This window comes from Tursiops truncatus, chromosome 5 (genome assembly GCF_011762595.2).
Source record: "Tursiops truncatus isolate mTurTru1 chromosome 5, mTurTru1.mat.Y, whole genome shotgun sequence".
Classification (NCBI taxonomy): Eukaryota; Metazoa; Chordata; class Mammalia; order Artiodactyla; family Delphinidae; genus Tursiops; species Tursiops truncatus.
This window is the reverse complement of record NC_047038.1, coordinates 65,585,112-65,609,981: the sequence shown is the minus strand read 5'-3', so window position 1 is coordinate 65,609,981 and position 24,870 is coordinate 65,585,112. Positions and strand designations below refer to the sequence as shown.

The following is a 24,870-nucleotide window of genomic DNA, read 5'->3' as shown; positions in this document are numbered from 1 at the left end:
CACACACACACACACACACACACACACATATACATTCTTTTTTAAAATATTCTTTTCCATTATGGTTTATCATAGGTTCTCTGTGCTATACAGTGGGACCTTGTTGTGTATCCATTCTCTATATAATAGCTTACATCTGCTAACCCCAGCTTCCCACTCCATCCCTCCTCCAACCGCCTTCCCCTTGGCAACCACCAGTCTGTTCTCTATAACCACACCACAGCCACATTTTAAACTCTATCCCTCCAGATACATTAACCATTTCAGGTGAGTGGTATTTAGGTTTGGGACTTTGAATTGACAACATGCCCCTTTGGTGATCTATACTGTCTCCCCTCATTTAAAAAAAGGTTTCACCTATTTATATTCAATAGTATAAGGACACTGACTTGAGAGCCATTAGAATGTCTTCAAGCAATAATATATGCATAATGTGTTACTGGAATGATAATTTCAAAGCTGAATATGATTTGCATTAGTGATGGGTGCCCTTCCTGGGAGTGAAGGGGCACAGCCCAGCTTTGCGCATATGGATGGACAGCCTGGAACGGCTCATACCTGCCCTTTTCCTCCAGTGGATCACCTTCCTTAGTCTTAAGCAATGAGCCACTGTTATCCCCCTGGAATGGTTTCTTCTGTCTTGTCTTTTGTTCTTCCTCTCGACAGTTTTCCAAGTCCATCTTATTCTAATGGGGAAAACAAGGATAATCTTGAACATAATTTTTAAACACACTGGACAATACTCATGTTTGGCCATGGAATATCTGAAGCACTTTCTCAATCACACTGACTACAATTTAAAGAACAGTCGTTCAAATTAACTGAATAGGGCTTCCCTGGTGGCGCAGTGGTTGAGAGTCCGCCTGCCAATGCAGGGGACACGGGTTTGTGCCCCGGTTTGGGAAGATCCCACGTGCCATGGAGCGGCTGGGCCCGTGAGCCATGGCCGCTGAGTCTGTGCGTCCGGAGCCTGTGCTCCACAATGGGAGAGGCCACAACAGTGAGGGGCCCGCGTACCGCAAAAAAAAAAAAAAAATTAACTGAATAGTAACTGATTTCCAATGATTTGAAATGAACATGTAACCTGGATCTCTCTCAAAAGTTATCATAAAAGGGAACTGGCTAGAAAACCCATCTTTCAGAATAAAACAAAGTCATAGGATTGCTTATTTCAGGACAAGTGGCATTTGAGTGCCCGTGGGTTATTTCAAAATGCAGATTATGTACTGTAACATTTAAAAATTGTATAAAAAATTTTTAATCTTTAATTTAAATTTTAAAAATTTAAGTAAAAAACAAGCAGAAACTAACACACCACTGTAAAGCAATTATACGCCAATAAAGATGTTAAAAAAATAAAATAGAAATAAAAAACAATACACTTCAAATTTTGATATTTGAAAATGGCTGGTAAATATTGAAAAATTGTTGGACAGTGTAGAATTCCTTTGATGATGATACATAAATAACTTATTTTAGAGTCTAGAAAATCTTTCATAATTATCATTGCAATATATGAAAGAGACATGAAAGACTTGGCTTTTGTGATAATCTTTGTATATAACAGCAAAGATAAGCAATACTCTGAGCTTCCTGAGTGACCACGCAATATCAAATTTGGTGAATTACTTTTGTACAATCTTCATTTGTATTAAGTTAAAATTGGATAATTTAAAAATTTTAGTGTATTGCAGCATATATTAATTGACTACAGAAATGACTAATATGACATATACCCAAGTGATATTATGTTTATTGCAAAATGAATTTATTCTGTTATTATACCATCAAAAACTAAAATGCAGATTATAGACTATCCAGGTGTTGGTATGACCAATGTCCACTACCTCCATGACCTTATTTGGGGGATATGGAGGTTGACCAGCCTTTCTGGACTCTCTCCAGACCTTGAAGACACACACATATATATATATATTCATGGGGAATTTTAAGAGTGATTCAGAAGAAACTTTCATGGAGGCCAGTGAGAGTGTATTGCTGGCATCCTACTGCTAACATCCAGTGCAAAGAGATGTATGGTCTGGCAGAGAGAAACATACGTCTGCTAAATGAATGAATGATGGGCAGTTAGAAAGACATTCCAGCACGTGGCATCACTAACCAGGGTCTTGCCAACCAGTGCAGAGACTTTGGTTTCCAGCCTGTGGGGGCAGGGCTGGCCTCAGTAATATGTTTACTGCTCTCAGGGATTTACTCTAGGGTTTCAACACGGCAATGACAGTATGATGGGGTACAATGGCCACGTAGTAGCTGACATGATTCTAGAGAAACAGCTAGTCCTGGATTTAAACTGGTGGAAAACTTGGCCTTGTGGTTTAGTACTTCTATTTTAGTTTTCTTATTGCATGAATTCCTTTTAATCTATGGTCTTACCATTGTCCCACTGCCTTCAGTCACAGAGGAGGATGTAGACAGCTGGTCTGCAGAACTTGAAGAAATAGTAAATGGAACTACAGTGTCCTCAATTATTTTGCGCTCCTAGGGGAAGGACAGGAATTAATGAAAGGGGGAGAAAGGATAAATCATATGTCAAGAGAAAAGTGTCATTAAAGAAATTTAGGGACAAACATCAGAATTATGTGTAAACAAGCAGGGCATAAAAAAAGGTCTTACTTTTAAAAAGCATGTAAATCAGATAACATGCTCTATGGGCAATGATTTAGAAATGAGCATTTAATTTAGAAAAACAAGAGTCTTTGCGAGTTAATTAGTGTGATTCAAGAGGCCTAATTAGAAATGCTATTAGGGAAAGTATTATGCACAAAAATTATTGTTGAAGAACAAATTCACAACAATATTAATCATAAACAGATTTTGGATAATATATATAAAGTGTAGTTTCAAATTCTCAAACGTGGTCTGGTTTGTTCATCTAAAAATGAAACAAACAAAACCAAATTCTCCTCCCTTCTAAATCTCTTTAGTACCATACAGTGAATGCAGCAGTAAGGATTCACTTAGCCTTGATATCAAAATTATCCTCATAAAAATTAATATTAATTCACTACTACCAAACATGCTTGCCTCAAACAAACACACAAATAAACAAATTGATACTTTCATGTCATCTAAGACAAATCAAGAATCTGACCTTTGTGACTAAAGAAGAGATACAATTCTATTCTCCCCCTTGACCATGACTCAACACACCCTTACCACAGGCTAAACTTGGAAGAGTAGTAGTCTTTTACAGCCTATAGGATAGGACTCTTTTAAAAGGTTGATAGGGCTCTGTTGTGAGTAAAGAGAATCAAACATGCCCCATGGGTACACACAGCACAGACAGAGAAAGTGCTGATAGACTTTGAGGAATCAGGGCTTCAGGGTCAAATTCCTTCCGGGGAATTTCCTACCTCCTCATAGTATCTGCGCTCTTCCTCTTCCACCTCCTTTTGGGCCTTTTCCCACTCTTCCTTCAGCTTGTCCTGTTCCTTCCGGTATCTCTCCTGTTATGGAATTTCCATAGATTGTTCTGAACGGACCAGTGCATACATCATTGGCACTTTTCCCCCCGCTAAACCATCACGTACAATGTGTTGCAAGACTCTCTTCTTGCTGTAAGGCTCTGAAGCTAACCCATTCGTGCACCCAAAAGGGAATACCGTTTTGTGGTACTCAGACATGTTACGGACATAAAAATCCAACAGAGAACAATCTTTTCTGCTGTGGGTGTTTCAGAGAATTGTTCTTCAGATATATGAGTAGGCATTTGCTTATGGAAAGAGAAAAGATGGAAAGATTCTAAACTCTTTCTTAACTTGGGTTTTGTCCTCAGAGGTAGGTTAAACCAATAGTTTGCTTTTACTGGGCCCTTCAGAGATGAGTTTTGCCATTCCACTAATAGAAATACGTTGCTGCTGGGAGAGTTTAATAAAAGATTAAAAAAAAAAAAAACCTCGCAGGTTCACAAGATAGATGATGGAGAAATGTCCAAAGTGGGCAGGACGATAATTAGCTGAGTGGCTGAATTACTCTTTGCTTGTGGCCATTCTACTAAAATGGAATCCTCCTAACTTTAAGTCCTCCTGAATTAAGAGTAGCTTTTAAACAGCCCATTAGAAGGCTTTGATATCAGAACTGCTATTATTGTTTTCAGAAAAAAATAGGACACTAGTCACCACTTCCAGAGAAAAAAATAAAAATACTCTGAATAGGAAAAGGATGTAAGGATAAGGAGAGCTTTAAAAATGTGACTGGAGTCCCTGACAGCTGACTAGAAGAAATGAATATATGGAAATTAAAACGAATGCTTAAGATGAGAACTGACACCCCTGGATGCCTTGAGAATGGCATCCCTGACATGACAGAGACAAAGGAATTGCTGGAGTATACTACACACAGTCTAATATCTTAGGCTGATTACTGCCAGTCCTCTCTCTGAGGCTAACATGAGTCTGTGCTTCCATCTTCTTGGGGAAGACACTGAGAATTCCTCCAGGTATTACTTGTTATGCTATTATCTTAGGAGCAAAAGGGCTTTATGGGATTGTCTGGAGCCTAATGTTCCTATTAATGCTCTGGCCAAACCACTGGTGGTCAATCCATGGTAGGCTTTTAAACTTCGGCTAAAAATTTTGTTATAAAACCTAATACTGTAAAGTTTTAGACAGGGACTCCAAGGGTCTTCAGAATAGAGGAAACAGACCTTAAAACTTTACAGAAGATGAAAAACAAACAAAGCTTCTTACATTTATTGGTTCTAGGAGCTTATATCACATGTTTCCCTCACCAAGAGGATGAACTGATGATACAGGGGCCAAAGATGTGGTATATCTGTCCACACACACACACACACACACACGACACCCTTCCTTCCCCATAAACACCTTGCCCCTAAGCCCACAACCCACACCTAAAACCACGGCCACCTTTCAAAGAATAACAGACACAGCAAGACCATGGGAAACACAGGACACCTTCTTTACTCTGTGGAATTTCTGACTCCTGGTGGAATGGGCATCTGACTTCCAACAGAATAGCAGATGACCAGGGCTGGTCTGGGTCTCCCAATGGACCTAAATGTGCCAACAGCTCTGGGACTTTGCTGAACCTAGTTCTTACTAAGAACTAGATTTTGGTATTGAAGGTTTATTCCTATGTAATTCTGAAAAGTGTCAAACTTAATGGGCAGACCTAGAGCCACACTACAATTAATTAACTATCTAGCTGACCTTTGCTCCCCACCCCTGGGAATTAAGCCAAAGGATTAGAACAAAAAGATAAGAAAAAAAAGTAAAATAAACTTGCATTAAGCATTGCTTTCTACACATCAGCAGAAAGTCACAAAAATAAATGAGATTTAACATTCTTTTTCTTTATGACTTTTGGTAAAATCAATACCATTGGGAGTATAGGGGAAAGACGATGAGTTTTAGAGTCACCCAAGCTTGGATTTGAAACGAAGCTCAACGTTTGTTAGAGGTATGACCTCGGGCAATTATATAACTTTTTTTTTTTTTTTTTTTTTGCGGTACCCGGGCCTCTCACTGTTGTGGCCTCTCCTGTTGCGGAGCACAGGCTCTGGATGCGCAGGCTCAGCGGCCATGGCTCACGGGCCCAGTCGCTCTGTGGCATGTGGGATCTTCCCGGACCGGGGCACGAACCTGCGTCCCCTGCATCGGCAGGCGGACTCTCAACCACTGCGCCACCAGGGAAGTCCTATATAACTTATTTTGAGCCTTAATTTCTTCAATTGCAAACTGAGATCAATAAGACATACTTTGATGAGTTTTATGAGAATGAAGTTAAATAAAATATGTCAAGCACCTACAAATATGCCCGTTCTGGCACACCCCAAATGCTCAGCATAGGTTAGTTTCTAAGGTTACTAGATTACTTTTTGAAGCTCTGTTGCTCCACAAAACTGGGATGAAACAAGTAGGAGCATGATAAGTTAACTCCCAGAATTTTTCTAGAATTGAAAATTAGAAGCTTTTGCTCAAAGATGGAGCAAACATTTCTACTTAAGGAAGAAGACCCAGGTCAACTTTTATCTCACATGTATGCTATCAATAACCTTCTGATAATTCCTTCCTGCTCCTAGTTGGACTGGAATTTGATTGGCAGCGAACAAGGTGATGAGTGGGTAGGTTGGCCCTTAATCAATACTTGGATTTTTTTCTAAGTGAAATGCTTTCTCCTTATGTTCATCAGTGTAACCTCTGGTGGGAGGTATTAGACTCAGAGCATTCTGTCTCATGGACACCAAATGAACAGACTTAGACTCAACGACTTCTGAGAAGAAGCTGATTCCATGTATTTCCTGGGCTGAACATCTATTTAATACAGCAGAAATTAAGAGAGTATCACCAAAAAGAAGAAAAAAAATAAAAAGCAGCAAACCCAGTCCTACCTGGAGCAAACGTTCCTGCTCCTGTTGCCATTTTTCCTGTCGCCTGCGTTCCTCTTCTGGGTCCCAAGCCCACAACTTCAACTGTTTAGAATATAAAACCATGATCAGAACTGAGCCATGTCCTCAAGGCCAGGCCAGGACAAGGGGCACAGTTAGCTCACGGTTTGACACCGTGATGGACACACAGAAGCAGAAACCTTCCCGTATCTAAAGGTGCTCTTTGTTGGCAGAAACCACTTTTTTTTTTTTTTTTTTTTTTTTTTGCGGTACGCGGGCCTCTCACTGTTGTGGCCTCTCCCGTTGGGGAGCACAGGCTCCGGACGCACAGGCTCAGCGGCCATGGCTCATGGGCCCAGCTGCTCCGCGGCATGTGGGATCTTCCCGGACCGGGGCATGAACCCATGTCCCCTGCATCGGTAGGCGGACTCTCAACCACTGCGCCACCAGGGCAGCCTTGTTGCTCAATTTTTAACATTATAAATATCTATAGCTTTAATGTATTTAGACGTGTGAAATGTGGGCCTCGGTGGATACTCTTGCTGTGGTTGCTGCAAATGGTAGGGATGGTCACAAAAAGTCAGAGAAAGGTGGCCAAATCAGGGAGGGAAATGTATTTCCGATATGCCACTCTTGGGATTCATACTGCATATCTGCCTATGAAAGCCTCTGACAAGTTATGCAGGAGAAAAACTATTTTATTGTATAAAATCCAGAGTTTCCCAAATTTCCTTGGATGACCATAAAATGTCATCTAAATATGGATCCCAGGTGGAAAATTCTCCTGGAATTAATGGAGTTGGAGGTTGGCTCCACTTGGCATTTTCCTAAGACCTGGAAGCGGTTTAAACGTTCAGACCCTCTCTCAGGGGCATGGCCCTTCCTTCACTTTTGATGAAAAGGGTGTGGTAACGTGAATAAAGCTATAGGGAGCCCAATGGGGAAAGTCCAACAGCAGGAAGATAAGAGCAACAATTAGAAATTATGTAGTTAATTTTCAGATTTCCCTAGGTTGTGATGGCAAGAATAAGTCAGGAGTAAGCAGAAACAGGAGGGAAAAGTGTGGGATATGGAGATGGAGCACAGAAGAAAATATGGAATATTTGTTAGAAAGCAAGAAAGAAAAACAATGAGCATTTTCAGAGGAAGATAAAGAGGAAGAGACCATTGTGGTAAAGAGGAGGGCAAGAGAAGTGGTCATGCTCCTTTTTCGGTGAGTATTTGCTGAGCACTTACTTATGACCAGGTGGCGTAGCAGGAGGCCAAGAGCCCCAGCCTCATGGAGCTTTCAGCTGAGAGTGGGGATGGGGGGTGGGCTTGTGAGGGAGTGACCCATATATAAACGATCCCCAGGAGACAGTGGGATAATTACTATAACAGAGATAGAAAAGCTTCCAGAGAAAGAATGCAGAGCGTTTGGCACACTTTGTTCTATAATTTATCTGTTTACAGATCTGGATCTTTCTCTGGCCTAGGGGTTCCTTGAGAGCAAAGAGGGCCCTTTATCCTGCCTAAGTATCTCAAGACCTTGAATTCTTAGGTCTTCAGGAAGTGTTCGTTGAATAAATAAATGGAATAACTTCATGCTGGGTAATGCATCCTCTTCTCTCCCCTTCGTAGACCCTATAGCTTTGGGCCACTTCACGTCTGAGCAAAACTGCCCCGAGTCTATTGAGTTCAGACTAATCGAATGCTTACTTCCCCTCAACCTTCTCTTATTTTCCAATTTCTTTTAATTTTCCATTCTATGAAGAGCTATTTATCATCAAAAGAACATCAAATTTAGGTGGGTACTTTCGAGAATTCACCTATATAGGTCAGTAATTTCTCTCTTTCTTATTCTATTTTCCATACACAGAAATAAGAATGTATCTCTGTAGGACACCCTTCCTCTCCATCCCTGCCAGGGGGGACTAGAACAATTTGACATGGTTGTTCCCGTGTCATTTAAAATGGAACTCAATGGGTTATGTTATACTACTCTTCAGATCTGTGTCATGAATGCCAGCCTTGGGGTCCTTCTGGGGGTCCCATCCTCTGTGGATGTACTCAGCTTCCCAACAAACTCAGGATTCCCAGTACTGGCTTAAGACTGAGCCTCCACAAATGGTTGGTAGTTCTGGAACGTGGCTGGAGATATTGAGGGGGTTTTGCGACGGGTGATGGGTCCCTTCTCCATTCTGCACAGGTACTTAGGAATTCCCAAAGTGAGACAATTTACCTATAGATAAGAATTGGTGTTGGCTATGGTGGGCCTCTTGGATTAGCTACTGGGGAGGATTCGTTCATGTATTGGGCACTGTGCTACAGGCTTCTGTGTAATTATTTCAAATAAAGCCCACAACACTCTGAAAGTATTATTATCTCATTGTACTACCAAGGAAGACAAGGTTCAGAGAAGTTATACAGCACCTTCAGGGTCATATGGTTAGTAAATCTGTAATCAAAGGTGCAGCAGTGATTATGCAGCTACACCTGGGGGCCTCAGGAAATGCTACAGTTGATTGTGCCATAGAGGAAGGCTCCAAACCAATGCAAATTTCAGAGGCTGAGTATTCCAGGCCCAGCATTGGAAACACTCAGTTCATAGAAGAGTCAGTTCTATGGAGAATGTCCAGGTATATTTCAGCAGCAAGGAATTTCTACAGTGTCATGTGTCTTGGCATTTTAATTAGCAAGTGCTCTTTTTATTTCATCCAAATAAAGAATTGAAAACTAAATGTACAATTAATATTATTCAAGATACTGATATTCAAGATGGCGGAGGAGTAGGTAGATGTGGAGTTCATCTCTCTCCACATAGGAATACATCTATAGATGCAACGGTTCTCACAGAACACCAGCTGAAAACTAGCAGAAGACCTTGGACACCAGAAAGGACTATAAAGATCCCTTCATAACTGGAAGGGAAGCATTTGAGGCTGTCAGAAGAGGGTGAAGCAGCCGATCTGTGGCAGACGGGACAGAGTGAGAAATACACAGACGGTCCGTACCACAGCCCTACATGTCCCAGACTGGGACGTGTGTTCACAGGCTGCCCCTCCAAGAGCAGAGGCAGTGAGAGGACGTGTGAGCACCGGTCTTCACGGGGAAGCAGTAGGGACAGAGCCCGGCATTACCCCCTGGTTCTCCCTTTCAGGGAAACCAGGGAAACAAGAACTAGCAAGAGTTTGATGAATGCCTGGCTTTGAATCGGAGACCATTCACCTGCCTATTGTTTCATTCCTGGAAATTTCACTGCAACTAAGTAAGAAAAAAAAAAATACCTGAAAGAAAGAAAACAAAGAACAAAATACCCCAGAATTCCTAAAAAACAGGTCTTGGTGCTCTGGCCGGGTATCAGGCCTGAGCCTCTGAGGTGGGAGAGCCGAGTTCAGGACATTGGTCCACCAGAGACCTCTCAGCCCCATGTAATATCAAATGGCGACAGCTCTCCTAGAGATCTCCATCTCAACGCTAAGACCCAGCTCCACTCAACGACCAGCAAGCTACAGTGCTGGACACCCCATGCCAAACAACTAGCAAGATGGGAACACAACCCCACCCATTAGCAGAGATGTTGCCTAAAATCATAATAAGGTCACAGACACCCCAAAACACACCACCGGACTTGGTCCTGCCCACCAGAAAGACAAGATCCAGCCTCATCCACCAGAACATAGGCACCAGGACCCTCCACCAGGAAGCCTACACAACCCACTGAGCCAAGCTTACCCACTGGGGGCAGACAACAAAAACAACGGGAACTACGAACCTGCAGCCTGCGAAACAGAGACCCCAAACATAGTAAGTTAAGCAAAATGAGATGACAGAGAAACACACAGCAGATGAAGCAGCAAGGTAAAACCCCCCCAGACCAAACAAATGAAGAGGAAATAGGCAGTCTATGTGAAAAAGAATTCAGAGTAATGATAGTAAAGATGATCCAAAATCTTGGAAATAGAATGGAGAAAATACAAGAAACATTTAACAAGGACCTAGAAGAACTAAAGAGCAAACAAACAATGATGAACAACACAATAAATGAAATTAAAAATTCTCTAGAAGGAATCAATAGCAGAATAACTGAGGCGGAAGAACAGATAAGTGACCTGGAAGATAAAATAGTGGAAATAACTACTGCAGAGCAGAATAAAGAAAAAAGAATGAAAAGAGTTGAGGACAGCCTCAGAGACTTCTGGGACAACATTAAACACACCAACATTCGAATTATAGGGGTCCCAGAAGAAGAAGAGAAAAAGAAAGGGTCTGAGAAAATATTTGAAGATATTATAGTTGAAAACTTCCCTAACATGGGAAAGGAAATAGTCAATCAAGTCCAGGAAGCACAGAGAGTCCCAAACAGGATAAACCCAAGGAGAAAGACGCCAAGACACATGTTAATCAAACTATCAAAAATTAAATACAAGGAAAAAATATTACAAGCAGCAAGGGAAAAGCAAAAAATAACATACAATGGAATCCCCATAAAGTTAACAGCTGATCTTTCAGCAGAAACTTTGCAAACCAGAAGGGAGTGGCAGGATATATTTAAAGTGATGAAAGGGAAAAACCTACAACCAAGATTACTCTAACCAGCAAGGATCTCATTTAGATTCAGTGGAGAAATTAAAAGCTTTACAGACAAGCAAAAGCTAAGAGAATTCAGCACCACCAAACCACCTCTACAGGAAATGCTAAAGGAACTTCTCTAGGCAGGAAACACAAGAGAAGGAAAAGACCTACAATAACAAACTCAAAACAGTTAAGAAAATGGTAAAAGGAACATACATATCGATAACTACCTTAAATGTAAATGGATTAAATGCTCCAACCAAATGACATAGATTGGTTGAATGGATACAAAAACAAGACCCATACATATGCTGTCTACAAGAGACCCACTTCAGATGTACAGACACATACAAACTGAAAGTGAGAGGATGGAAAAAGATATTCCATGCAAATGGAAATCAAAAGAAAGCTGGAGTAGCAATTCTCATATCAGACAAAATAGACTTTAAAATAAAGACTATTACAAGAGACAAAGAAGGACACTACATAATGATCAAAGGATCAATCCAAGAAGATATAAGAATTGTAAATATTTATGCACCCAACATAGGAGCACCTCAATACATAAGGCAAATGCTAACAGCCATAAAAGGGGAAAGCGACAGTAACACAATCATAGTAGGGGACTTTAACACCCCACTTTCACCAATGGACAGATCATCCAAAATGAAAATAAATAAGGAAACACAAGATTTAAATGATACATTAAACAAGATGGACTTAATTGTTATTTATAGGACATTCCATCCAAAAACAGGATATTACACTTTCTTCTCAAGTGTTCATGGAACATTTTCCAGGATAGATCATATCTTGGGTCACAAATCAAGCCTTTGTAAATTTAAGAAAATTGAAATCATATCAAGTATCTTTTCCGACCACAATGCTATGAGACTAGATATCAATTACAGGAAAAAATCTGTAAAAAACACAAGCACATGGAGGCGAAACAATAGACTATTCAATAACCAAGAGACCACTGAAGAAATCAAAGAGGAAATAAAAAAATACCTAGAGGGCTTCCCTGGTGGCGCAGTGGTTGAGAGTCCGCCTGCTGATGCAGGGGACACCGGTTCGTGCCCCGGTCTGGGAAGATCCCACCTGCCGTGGAGCGGCTAGGCCCGTGAGCCATGGCCGCTGAGCCTGCATGTCCGGAGCCTGTGCTCCACAATGGGAGAGGCCACGACAGTGAGAGGCCCATGTACCGCAAAAAAAAACCAAAACCTAGAAACAAATTACAATGAAAACACAATGACCCCAAACCTATGGCATGCAGCAAAAGCAGTTCTAAGAGGGAAGTTTATAGCAATACAATCCTACCTCAAGAAACAAGAACATCTCAAATAAACGACCTAACCTTACACCTAAAGCAATTAGAGAAAGAAGAACAAAAAACCTCAAAGTTAGCAGAAGGAAAGAAATCATAAAGATCAAATCACAAATAAATGAAAAAGAAATGAAGGAAATGATAGCAAAGATGAATAAAACTAAAAGCTGGTTCTTTGAGAAGATAAACAAAATTGATAAACCATTAGCCAGACTCCTCAAGAAAAAAAGGGAGAAGACTCAAATCAATAGAATTAGAAATGAAAAAGGAGAAGTAACAACTGACACTGCAGAAATACAGAGGATCATGACAGATTACTACAAGCAACTATATGCCAATAAAATGGACAACCTGGAAGAAATGGACAAATTCTTAGAAAAGCACAACGTTCTGAGACTGAACCAGGAAGAAACAGAAAATATAAATAGACCAATCACAAGGACTGAAATTGAGACTGTGATTAAAAATCTTCCAACAAACAAAAGCCCAGGACCAGATGCCTTCAGAGGCGAATTCTATCAAACATGTAGAGAAGAGCTAACACCCATCCTCTCAAACTCTTCCAAAATATAGCAGAGGGAGGAACACTCCCAAACTCATTCTACAAGGCCACCATCACCCTGATACCAAAACCAGACAAAGATGCCACAAACAAAGAAAACTACAGGCCAATATCATTGATGAACAGAGATGCAAAAATCCTCAACAAAATACTAGCAAACAGAATCCAACAGCACATGAAAAGGATCATACACCATGATCAAGTGGGGTTTATCCCAGGAATGCAAGGTTTCTTCAATACATGCAAATCAATCAGTGTGATAAACCATATTAACAAACTGAAGGAGAAAAACCACATGATCATCTCAGTAGATGCAGAAAAAGCTTTTGAGAAAATTCAACACCCATATATGATAAAAAAACTCTCCAGAAAGTAGACATAGAGGGAACTTACCTCAACATAATAAAGGCTATATACGACAAACCCACAGCCAACATTGTTCTCAATGGTGAAAAACTGAAACCATTTCCACTAAGATCAGGAACAAGACAAGGTTGTCCACTCTCACCACTATTTTTCAACATAGTTTTGAAAGTTTTAGCCACAGCAACCAGAGAAGAAAAAGAAATAAAAGGAATCCAAATTGCAAAAGAAGAAGTAAAACTGTCACTGTTTGCAGATGACATGATACTATACATAGAGAATCCTAAAGATGCTACCAGAAAACTACTGGAGCTAATCAATGAATTTGGTAAAGTAGCAGGATACAAAATTAATGCACAGAAATCTCTTGCATTCCTATACACTAATGATGAAAAATCTGAAAGAGAAATTAAGGAAACACTCCCATTTACCACTGCAACAAAAAGAATAAAATACCTAGGAATAAACCTACCTAAGGAGACAAAAGACCTGTATGCAGAAAACTATAAGACACTGATGAAAGAAATTAAAGATGTTACAAACAGATGGAGAGATATACCATGTTCTTGGATTGGAAGAATCAACATTGTGAAAATGACTATCCTACCCAAAGCAATCTACAGATTTAGTGCAATCCCTATCAAACTACCAATGGCATTTTTCACAGAACTAGAACAAAAAATTGCACAATTCGTATGGAAACACAAAAGACCCCGAATAGCCAAAGCAATCTTGAGAAAGAAAAACGGAGCTGGAGGAATCAGGCTCCCTGACTTCAGACTATACTACAAAGCTACAGTAATCAAGACAGTATGGTACTGGCACAAAAACAGAAATATAAATCAATGGAACAGGATAGAAAGCCCAGAGATAAACCCACGCACATAAGGTCACCTTATCTTTGATAAAGGAGGCAAGAATATACAAGGGAGGAAAGACAGCCTCTTCAATAAGTGGTGCTGGGAAAACTGGACAGCTACATGTAAAAGAATGAAATTAGAAGACTCCCTAACACCATACACATAAATAAACTCAAAATGGATTAAGGACCTAAATGTAAGGTCAGAGACTATAAAACTCTTAGAGGAAAACGTAGGCAGAACACTCCATGACATAAATCATAGCAAGATCCTTTTTGACCCACCTCCTAGAGAAATGGATATAAAACCAAAAATAAACAAGTGGGACCTAATGAAACTTAAAAGCTTTTGCACAGCAAAGGAAACCATAAACAAGACGAAAAGACAACCCTCAGAATGGGAGAAAATATTTGCAAACGAACCAACTGACAAAGGATTACTCTCCAAAATATACAAGCAGCTTATGCAGCTCAATATCAAAAAAACAAACAACTCAATCCAAAAATGGGCAGAAGACATTTCTCCAAAGAAGATATACAGACTGCCAACAAACACATGAAAGGATGCTTAACATCGCTAATCATTAGAAAAATGCAAATCAAAACTACAATGAGGTATCATCTCACACCAGTCAGAATGGCCATCATCAAAAAATCTACAAACAATAAATGCTGGAGAGGGTGTGGAGAAAAGGGAACCCTCTTGCACTGTTGGTGGGAATGTAAATTGATACAGCCACTATAGAGAACTGTATGGAGGTTCCTCAAAAAACTAAAAATAGAACTACCATACGACCCAGGAATCCCACTAACTGGGCATATACCCTGAGAAAACCATAATTCAAAAAGAGTCATGTACGACAATGTTCATTGCAGCTCTATTTACAATAACCAGGACATGGAAGCAACCTACGTGTCCACTGACAGATGAATGGATAAAGAAGATGTGGCACATAGATATAATGGAATATTACTCAGCCATAAAAAGAAACGAAATTGAGTTATTTGTAGTGAGGTGGATGGACCTAGAGTCTGTCATACAGAGTGAGGTGAGTCAGAAAGAGAAAAACAAATACCCTATGCTAACACATATATACGGATCTAAAAAACAAAATGGTTCTGAAGAACCTAGGGGCAGGACAGGAATAAAGACGCAGATGTAGAGAAGGGACTTGAGGACACGGGGAGGGGTAAGAGAAAGCTGTGACGAGGTGAGAGAGTGGCATGGACATATATACACTACCAAATGTAAAATAGATAGCTAGTGGGAAGCAGCTGCACAGCACAGGGAGATCAGCTCGGTGCTTTGTGTCCACCTAGAGGGGTGGGATAGGGAGGATGGAGGGAGATGCAAGAGGGATATGTGTATACGTACAGCTGATTCACCTTGTTATACAGCAGAAACTAACACACCATTGTAAAGCAGTTATACTCCAATAAAGATGTTAAAAAATATATATTATTCAAGATACTGATTGTGAGCAGGAATATGACCCAGACAGCACGGGTCTCCCAGAGAAAGTCCAGGCTGGGCCCTGTCTGCCGATGACACACTGTGTTAAAGTATTGCCTTCATTTAAACAGCTGAGTTTGAATGCCTACGGAAGTTGCATATTTTATTACTAATTCCTTATGTCACATTCATTTTGGTTGTTTCTTTTAGATTTTACTTTCCTGACTCACTATTTTGCTTCCAGGCATGATAACAACTGGGCAGAATGATAATCCATCTCTTTCTCTATGATTCAACTGACAGCATTATATCCGACAAAAACATTCTTTTACAATCAAAAGTTTAGAGACCGTTTTTGATTGAATCCCCTTTAAGTGAATCAAATACCTTATAAATTAAAATCACACTAAATGCATGATCTTATTCCTCAGTAGGAATTACTTACAGGCGTAGTTACAGGTGACTTTTCACTGCTTGGAGAATCCACTGTACAGAAAGAAAGGAAAAAAGATCACAATGTGAGTAGCTTCTAATTGTCTTTCTTTTTTGATCGTCTCAGTGGAGTGTGGTTCCTATGTCAGCTTCAAACCAACTTTTTTTGGTTAGCCAAGAGCATTAGAAAATCATGATAAAGCAGACCCCTGAAGCAGCTTGTACCCATCACCAAGAGAAGTTATGAGCAGGGTAATATGATTGATCACATCAATTAGCACCAGGTACTACATTATAGGAAGCGAAATCTATTCCTATGAGTGCTCATTTTAAGGCACCTTGCACTCTGGCTTGACTGACCAGTTCCCTCACTGTCTGACACAGAGAAGGATCACACAGAGAGAGGCCAGATGTCATCCAGGAAGTAGAGAAGGTGACACAGTTAACAAGAGGACCGTTACCAGTTCCAGGTAAATGCTTCTAATCTTTGTTTAAAAAAAAAGAAGAAGACCATAAAGAAAGAGGTGAATATTATTTCTTTGGATTTTCAAAATCAAAGTAAAATTCTGCGAATTTCCCCCAATTTTAGTACTGATAACTGGTACTGATATCAATGAACCAGCTCTTTGCTAACTGTGTGCCCCTGGAATCAGAAATGAAGAAAAGTACCAGATATAATTGGTTGCCCACAACATGGATTTTGCAAAAAAGAAATAGAGCTCCCCAGTATGCATTTTACCTGACTGGGAGAAAAACTGGGAACGTCGCCAAGAGTTCTGAACTCTCAGCAGAACGCTGGCAGTGCCAGGCGACTCTAGATCAGATGGCAGGACAGAACAAATAGAAAAACCATGAAAACAGGGCTGAGACTTGAATAGAACCACACTCCCAAGTACTAATGGAGGTTTGGCTGTCATCAGAACAAGGATTGAGAGTGAAAGTATCCAAAGTACAAAATACCTCAATAAAATGCACACAAATCCCGAAGATGTGGACAAAAGTCCATAGATGGGCCAGTTTACGCTATTGTTTGGTGTTGGGTGGGAGTTTAGGAGCTCATACTTAAAGGTGATATTGTTAAGATGCTGAATCTCAAAATGATGGGATGATGTGTGAGGTAAGGGCAAAGCGCACAGTTTACGTTGCTTTTGGAAAGCACTAGAAAAGTATAAAAGACAGCAGAGGTGAGTTCAATTATTCTTACACACTTTATAAATGTTATTATGGAAGTCTGTGGTGGCAGTTATATACGTGTGTAGTAAAAAGATGTGTATGTGTGTATCTGTCGTGGGGTGGCATCAAGCAGACAGTAGCTGAAGGCAAGCATTTGCATCCTTAACCTAGATGCGATGCTCATCTGTCATCGTTCTCAATGCAAATAAAGACAGCGGTTTTTAAAATGTGCACATATTTTCCTGAAACATCAATTCAAGATATCTTTCTACTATTGGGAGACAGTTGAGAAAAGGAAATCTGTCCTCTTTAAATGTCATTTTATGAATGTTTTCAGAGTATTTAAAGGCTATTTATGCACATGGGTATGTTCAAGGGAAATCTGTGGAGCATCACTAGGGCCCCCACACATCTGCAGTAGCCTGTCTGAGCAGTCGAGAAACAGACCACTTGGTGGAGATGGTGGCATCATCACTGTCCTGGGGAGAGAATGTTAGGTATGGCTCCAGGATTCCTGATCCTGACCCTACAGCTTCTTTGGATTTGATGTGCAGCCTCTGACTAGTCACTTAAATGTATGCTGACTTTTTTTTTTTTTTTTTGGCGATACGCGGGCCTCTCACTGTTGTGGTCTCTCCCGTTGGTAGAGCACAGGCTCCGGACGTGCAGGCTCAGCGGCCATGGCTCACGGGCCCAGCCGCTCCGCGGCGTGTGGGATCTTCCCAGACCCGTGTCCCCTGCATCGGCAGGCGGACTCCCAACCACTGCGCCACCAGCGAAGCCCTTATGCTGACTTTTTATAGCTGGGCAAAGCCCTATACCCCCCGCCAACCCCCAATTAAAGACAAATCATGTCTTTTAAGACTACATTTATTAGAGGCCTTTTGCTACTTGAAAGATAGGAACTTTAGACACTCCAAACAAGTATTAATGTTATTTTTACATCTACCAGTGATGTTTTTGGTACACAATTTAAACACATGCTTCAAGCCAGTGGTTTCCAGAGTGTGGTCCCTGGATCTGCAGCATCAGCATCACCTTTGGGAACTTGTTAGAAATGTAAGTACTGTGGCCCCAGCCCAGACCTACACAATCAGATGCTGTACGGGTGGGGTCCAGAGAGCGGTGTTTTAATTAATCCTGCAGGAGACCCTGCCACATCTCAGGTTTGAAAATTACTGCTATGTCTCTACAATATAAACACTCCTATTTTAAGGAGAGCATTTAAGAATGCTTTATTCCTGCCTGGAACCTTGCTTTATACTCTACTCTTACTGCAACTATTCTGCAGCTACTAGATTATACTGTAGTGCTTATTCTAGGTCAGGTGTTGAGCTAAATGCCTTGTGTGGTTTTTTTTTTTTTTTTGGTTTATCTCATTTAATTCTTCCAACAACCCTATGAGGTTGGTACTGTTATTATTTCCAGTTTACGGGTGACAGAGGTTAGAGAGAACTTCGTGGGTAAGATCATACAGATTAGAACTTGAAGAGCCAGAATTTGAAGCCAGGCCTTCTGTCTCCAGAGCCTGCAGCTGTCATTACAGCTTCCATGAGCCAGACAAGAGTATGGAACAGGTGTATGACAAATATAATCCCATCTTGAAGAATGATTTTGGAAATGCTCTAGTGCCACTGAATTTTATTTTTCATTCATCTTAGATAAAGCATGAAGTAAAGTCCCTTAATTCAACAGCACATTTTACAAAATCGAAATGCCTTACAACAGATAATTAGATGTAAAAATATCGAAGACAATAAAACTAATTAATATGGCTTAAAATATCTATTTCCTCTCTATATTACTTATATACACAATTAAAAAGTGCTAGAAATAGGGCAGAATTAAAATCTAAATGGGACCAATTGCTGGCCCAGTTAGGAGAGTTTACTTTTGTCACTTCCCTTCAGGACAGTAGGGCTGACGAATTTAAATCAAATGCTTTGAAGACAGTATTGAACTTGTTTCCACATTAGGAAGCTAGTGATCATCAGTACCTGTACCAATTAATTCCCTCCCGAGTACTTCCTGTTATGCAGATAGAGCCCAACTTATCTCCCAGCCGTCAACAAAGACTAATGGAAGCCAAGTAGCATTCTGCCACAGAGCTGCCCATCCTTGAAAAGAAAAGCAACAAGTCCCCAGCCACAATGACCCTGTACATCCTCTCTTTGCCTGGACGGATAGATCTATAAAGTGTACTGGGGAAAGCACGTTAAAAAAGAAAAACAAGAAACCTTATAGTTCTTGCCTCCTGAACTCTCGCCGTTTTCACATCACATCAGTAAAGAGAGAGAACTCACACCAGTGAAGCCCGGTGGTCTGTCTCTTGTGAAGCATAGTCCCTATGGGTCATGGAATCCTCAGGACCCATCCCCCTACTGTTCACATCCCTCAGGGTCCTTTCTGGTGGTTGTGGGTGCCTGGGGTTCTTACCAAGATAAACGGATTCAAGTTGGCTCTTAAAGAATAATGGGGTGAATTCACAACCTATACATGGCCTAAAGGCACTTGGGGAGTTTGCAGTGGCCATTGCCATTTTAAGACCTTCCTAGGCCCTAAACGCCCATATTTTTCGAGGCCATCCCTCCCTAAATTATACCAAACATGTTAAAATGTATCAAACATGGGACAAAGTGAGAGAGTGGCATAGACATATAAACACTACCACATGTAAAATAAATAGCTAGTGGGAAGCAACTGCATAGCACAGGGAGATCAGATTGGTGCTCTGTGACCACCGAGAGGAGTGGGATAGGGAGGGTGGGAGGGAGATGCAAGAAGGAGGAGATATGGGGATATATGTATATGTATATGTATAGCTGACTCACTTTGTTATACAGCAGAAACTAACACGCCATTGTAAAGCAATTATACTCCAATAAAGATGTTAATAAAATAAAATAAATCAAACATATGAAATATATTAAGGTTTATCCTCAGCCTATATATATATGTGTTCCATATAACTATATATTCTAACTGTAAAGAATTTTTGGAAAGATTAAAGTTTTTGGCTCTGAGTAACACGTTGAATCTATGATCATGAATGTTTCTTGGTAATCATCACGCACAGCCAGGAACTATGACAGGGCAAGAAAATCTGACTTTCTCCAAAATCACTGTCAAATTAAATGAATATTTTAGGAAGACTAGACAATTAACAGTTAATGAACTTGACATAATATTAAGATCATAAACTCTTTATTAAAGTTATTGATTTTTTAATTTTTAAAATATTTAAGAGCCAATAAAAGTGATTTTCGGGTATCAAATACTGGTATAGGCCCTATTGTGCCTACAGTGTCTGGCTGACAAAACGGTCTTGGCAGCGGGGGTTCCTGGCTAAGCCAAACAGAGACTGTAGCTCCAGACCTCCATTCGGAAGTGATTAATTCAGCCATCATGGACTCTGGCAAACCCAACGGCTAAAGGTACATCAACATAAAGGAAGTGATCTGCCTTGAAAATGAAGAATATTTCACTACAGATGGGCCCAGCAGAACACGTAGAACTGAAACAAAACACTTCTATCTTTTTACCTTGAGAACTGAGATTTGGCAAAGGTAATTGGCTGCTTTCAGGCATTTTGTCCAGAAATGGAAACGTCAGGGTTGCTTCTGGTTCTGGAGATTTTGGCTTTACCACCTGGATCATGGGCAACAGACATACATATTACAAGTATTGTCCATTACTAAATGCACAGGTGAAATAAAATTTAAGGATCCATGGCTACAATAAGTCAAGAAGCCCAAACATTTAAATTGTAAATGGAAAATGTTGCCCCTTCTCCAAACCCCTTCGTGCTTTTCTACATTAATAGAGAGGTCAATTTTTCAGAGAAATCAAACTAGAGCATAAAAATTTGATGATCATGTTTCTTCAAACTCAGAGGACAATATTCCATATTTGAGATAATATATCACTCTGTTTCATGTTCTTATTGGGATCAATCACGGTTTCTCTTCTTGGTACTACATCATACTGAATTTGTAATGTCAGGAAGTGAGATGTTCCACATAAGATCTAAAAAAAAATCTTACTATGTAAGTATTAAATATTAAAGTAATATTACCTTCTAATGGGCATTATTCTTGAGACACTACACACTCCCCCCAACAAATTTACGCAAAGCACATTAAAGACAATATACTGTGCTTTTGACAAAGAAGCATTATTGTAAATAACCATTATATCAAATAGTGCCATAGCGATGATGCCCTTAAGGGATTTTTGAAGCATGTTAGACCACATGACCTTATGGTAAATAGATCCAAAGTTACAGGCTTTAAAAATTCTTATGTTTGCTTTGTAAAAACAGATTTTTCTTGTTATTGCTAGTTAATTTTATTTTGTTTCTCCCCAGTCGGAAGGGCCTTTGGTAGAACACCCTCCTTCCGATTTGTTGCTTCTAATCAACTGATTTCTGAAAGACCAGATAACCAAACTAACGACCAAAATAAAGAGTCAGTAGACTCTGAGCAGAGATCGGAATGAGGAGTGTGGCTGTATCAGTTCCGATGTCCTTTTAGCTGCTTACAGAATCTTCTCTGATTCACTGGCTGGTGGCCATGAAGAGATTAATTTTATGGCCAGTGGGCGAGTGAGGCTCCAGAGCATTTGTTTCATCATAAGTTGATCTCTTATTTGGTTCTCAGGATGATTTAATGTCTAGAATTTCTCCTCAGTAAGATTTTATTTTTCTTGATGAATAATATATTCAACCCTAATGGAATCTTGAAGAAAATACAGTTAATTGTTCTGCATTACAGAGGTCAACCAGATGTCCAAATGAACTTCAGTGTTAAAACATGCAGCAAAACCTAAGGCCTAGATTTACCAAAGTTGACAACCCTCAGATCTTAAGCTCATACCATTTCCTCCATAGTGGAATTGACAAAAATATGTTTCAGATAATGCCTGGTTGTAAATGAAACAGTTAATCTCAGCAGAAATGCTCAAAATACCCACTATGTAAAAGGTCAGCCTGTGTGCATTGGTACTTTGTTTTATAAAGGTAACACTCTCAAGTGAAATCAGAAAATGAAAGCTGTTGCAACCACTGTCATCATCTTTCTTTCTTTCTTTCTCTAAAAGTTAACTGTAAAGTAGAGAAAGGAGAAAAGGAGAAATTCACATGGTGTGAAAAGCATTGGGTTCAAAGACCATTATTCCATTTGCTAATCATCTAGCAGAGATTCTTAACCTGGAGTCCACAGAAAAGAAGTCATGTGGTTATACATATTTCGTACTACTTGATACCAAGGAAAACTTGGTAATGCTGTGTATTTTATGGTTTAAACAATATTATTCTGAGAATAATGTTTACCAGATAGACAAAGGGTCCACGGTGCATGTACACGCGTGGGCACACGTCCAGCGTGCGCGTGTGCACACACACACATACACACAAAGTTAAGAACCCCTGAAAACAATTTTTTCCATAGTAGGGTAGCCATGACACTGGGGGTCCAAAGATGGATCACATAGATGAGGTTACACAGATGAGGAATGCAGATGAATATTTTTTATGTTATGGTATCCATTTTGTTTGATTTTAAAAATATTTTTTCTAGCAATGTTATGAGTTTTCCTTTCATTTTATATTTACATAGGAAAAAAGGTCAATTTACAAGAAGAATAAATAAATAGATTACAAGTGTAATGTGGGTCAGGCACAACCTGCAAGGGCAGGAAATCCTGTCTGCCTCCAACGCTTTTCCTACAGTTAGGTTCTTCTGTTCAGACCTCCAGACCATTTTTTAATTCTCTATGTATAAAAATGGGGGAGTAGCTAGAGTCTGAAATCCCCAAAAGGCATCAGGGAAGCAGGCATTTTTGGGTTCCACCAGGCATATAGCACTCTCAGCATCTTAAGGCCAGGGGCTGTGTCTTATTCACTGTTGAATATCCAGTGTCTGCAGAGTGCTTGGCACAGAGTAGGTGCACAACCACTACTGGTTGAGTAGATGATAGATGAACCAGAACTAGAAGTGGTAAAATTTTCACTCTAAAGTCAAATCCAAATTTAGGTTTAATTTTTAAAGTTGGAATATCACCACATAAAGTATCCAGTAGGCAAGTCAGTTGTACTCTATCTTGGTGACCCATCAGAATCACCTGGGGACCTTTTGAAAATACAGATGCCTGAGCCCTGTTCCCAGAGACTGAGATTTATATGACCTGGTATCTATTAAATTCTAAAGGGTAACCAAGGTTGAGGACAAGAGGTACAAAAGATGACTTTTAGACTGTGCCTGAAAACAAACTAAATTAATATGAAAGAGATGAGACTCCAAACAAAGAAGAAATTTAATAAAAACAAGATGTTAAAACCCATTATATCAGAATAATAATTTTCTTGTTTCCTTGTTATTCAAGTTCAGAGGCATCAGAAGTACCATTACTGTAAAACAGGTAAATATCGGAAAGAGAATATGGAGTAAGTTACAAATAAGCAAGTTCATGCACAGCAAACTAAAACCTAACTGCAAAGCTTTATAACAGATATCTATACTACATTTTTCTTTTAAATGTATATAAATTTTATAAAAATTTTTATAAAAATTTTTATAAAAATAATTTTATAAAAATTAGCCATTTAGAATAAATTTTAAAAGATGTTGAAAGAATATATATACCACTTATTATTAATAGAGAGGTAGGTTTCAGTGACTTTTTCTCTCTCTTGCTCTATTTCTATGTTTTTTATTTATATATTTTATGTATACTTACACATACTATTTGATAGATTTGTTACATACTTCCATGTATATCACTGTAAATATACATTAAAAATAAATAGCTATAGGCTGAATGTTTGTGTCCCCCCAAAATTCATATGCTGAAACCCTAACCCCCCAAGGTAATGGTATTGGGAGCTGGGCCTTCTGGGAGGTGATTAGGTCATGGGGGTGAAGATCTCATGAATGGGACTAGTGATGGTATAAAAGAGACTCAGGACCCTTGGCCCTTCTGCCGAGTGAGGGCACAGCAAGAAGACAGCCGTCTGTGAGTCAGGAAGTGGGTTCTCACCAGATGCTGACTGTCAGCGCCTTGCTCTCGCCCCTCCCAGCTGCCATAAGCGACAGAAATAAATTTCTGTTGTTTATAAGCCACCGAGTCTATGTTTTCTGTTATAGCTGCCCAAGTGGACTAACACAGACATCTTTCTATAGGTAGTTACATTTTTTTTTTACAATGAACATGTATTATATTTGTATTAAGAAAAAAAAATACAGATCAAAGGTAGGAAACAAGATCAGGAGAGAAAATAAACCTTCATTACAAAACGGTGCCACCATGGCAGCCGGCAGTACCATGAAGCCACGTGAATCGTGGACTTAACGGCTTTAGTCCACCTCACCTTTTGTGACAGCACCAGTTCCACCTTTCCACTCATTTCGTTTTCCGGTTTCTTCTGGTCTTTCTCTTCTGGCACCTCGTTCTTCACCTGGGGGCTGGAGGAGAGCTCCACAAAGGCCACGGTCGGGCTGGATCGAGTCACAGTTGATGTAAAACACTGTGGCTCTGAAATGGAGTTACATTCAGAAACATAAAGAACAAGATGAAAACCATATAAAGGCTCATTGGTCCTGCCATGCCAGGAAGTACACTGAGTACATATCTTGCCCGGGGCAACACGGAGCTGGATTACAGTGTGATGAGAGGTACAAAAGAGCTTCAGGTACTAGAATTCTCTAGGCTCTTTCAAGATATTATTAAAAAATAAAGCAACATAAAACACATCAAAGAACCCCACTATGAAAAACTTAAG

At 39.9% G+C, this 24,870-nt stretch overlaps 1 protein-coding gene across 11 annotated transcripts in view; it reads right to left on the bottom strand.

Annotated features, from left to right (window-relative positions):
- LIMCH1 (LIM and calponin homology domains 1) overlaps positions 1-24,870 on the bottom strand; it is a 348,866-nt gene that overhangs the window by 16,765 nt on the left and 307,231 nt on the right. For all 11 annotated transcript variants that reach the window (XM_033856961.2, XM_073805190.1, XM_073805188.1 and 8 more), the window contains 7 exons: positions 24,460-24,623; positions 20,636-20,741; positions 15,934-15,974; positions 6,374-6,454; positions 3,375-3,467; positions 2,395-2,499; positions 559-686 (listed from right to left, as the gene is read on the bottom strand). In XM_033856961.2, the coding sequence (XP_033712852.1) occupies positions 559-686; positions 2,395-2,499; positions 3,375-3,467; positions 6,374-6,454; positions 15,934-15,974; positions 20,636-20,741; positions 24,460-24,623 (718 nt within the window). The remainder of the gene's footprint in view (positions 1-558; positions 687-2,394; positions 2,500-3,374; positions 3,468-6,373; positions 6,455-15,933; positions 15,975-20,635; positions 20,742-24,459; positions 24,624-24,870) is intronic.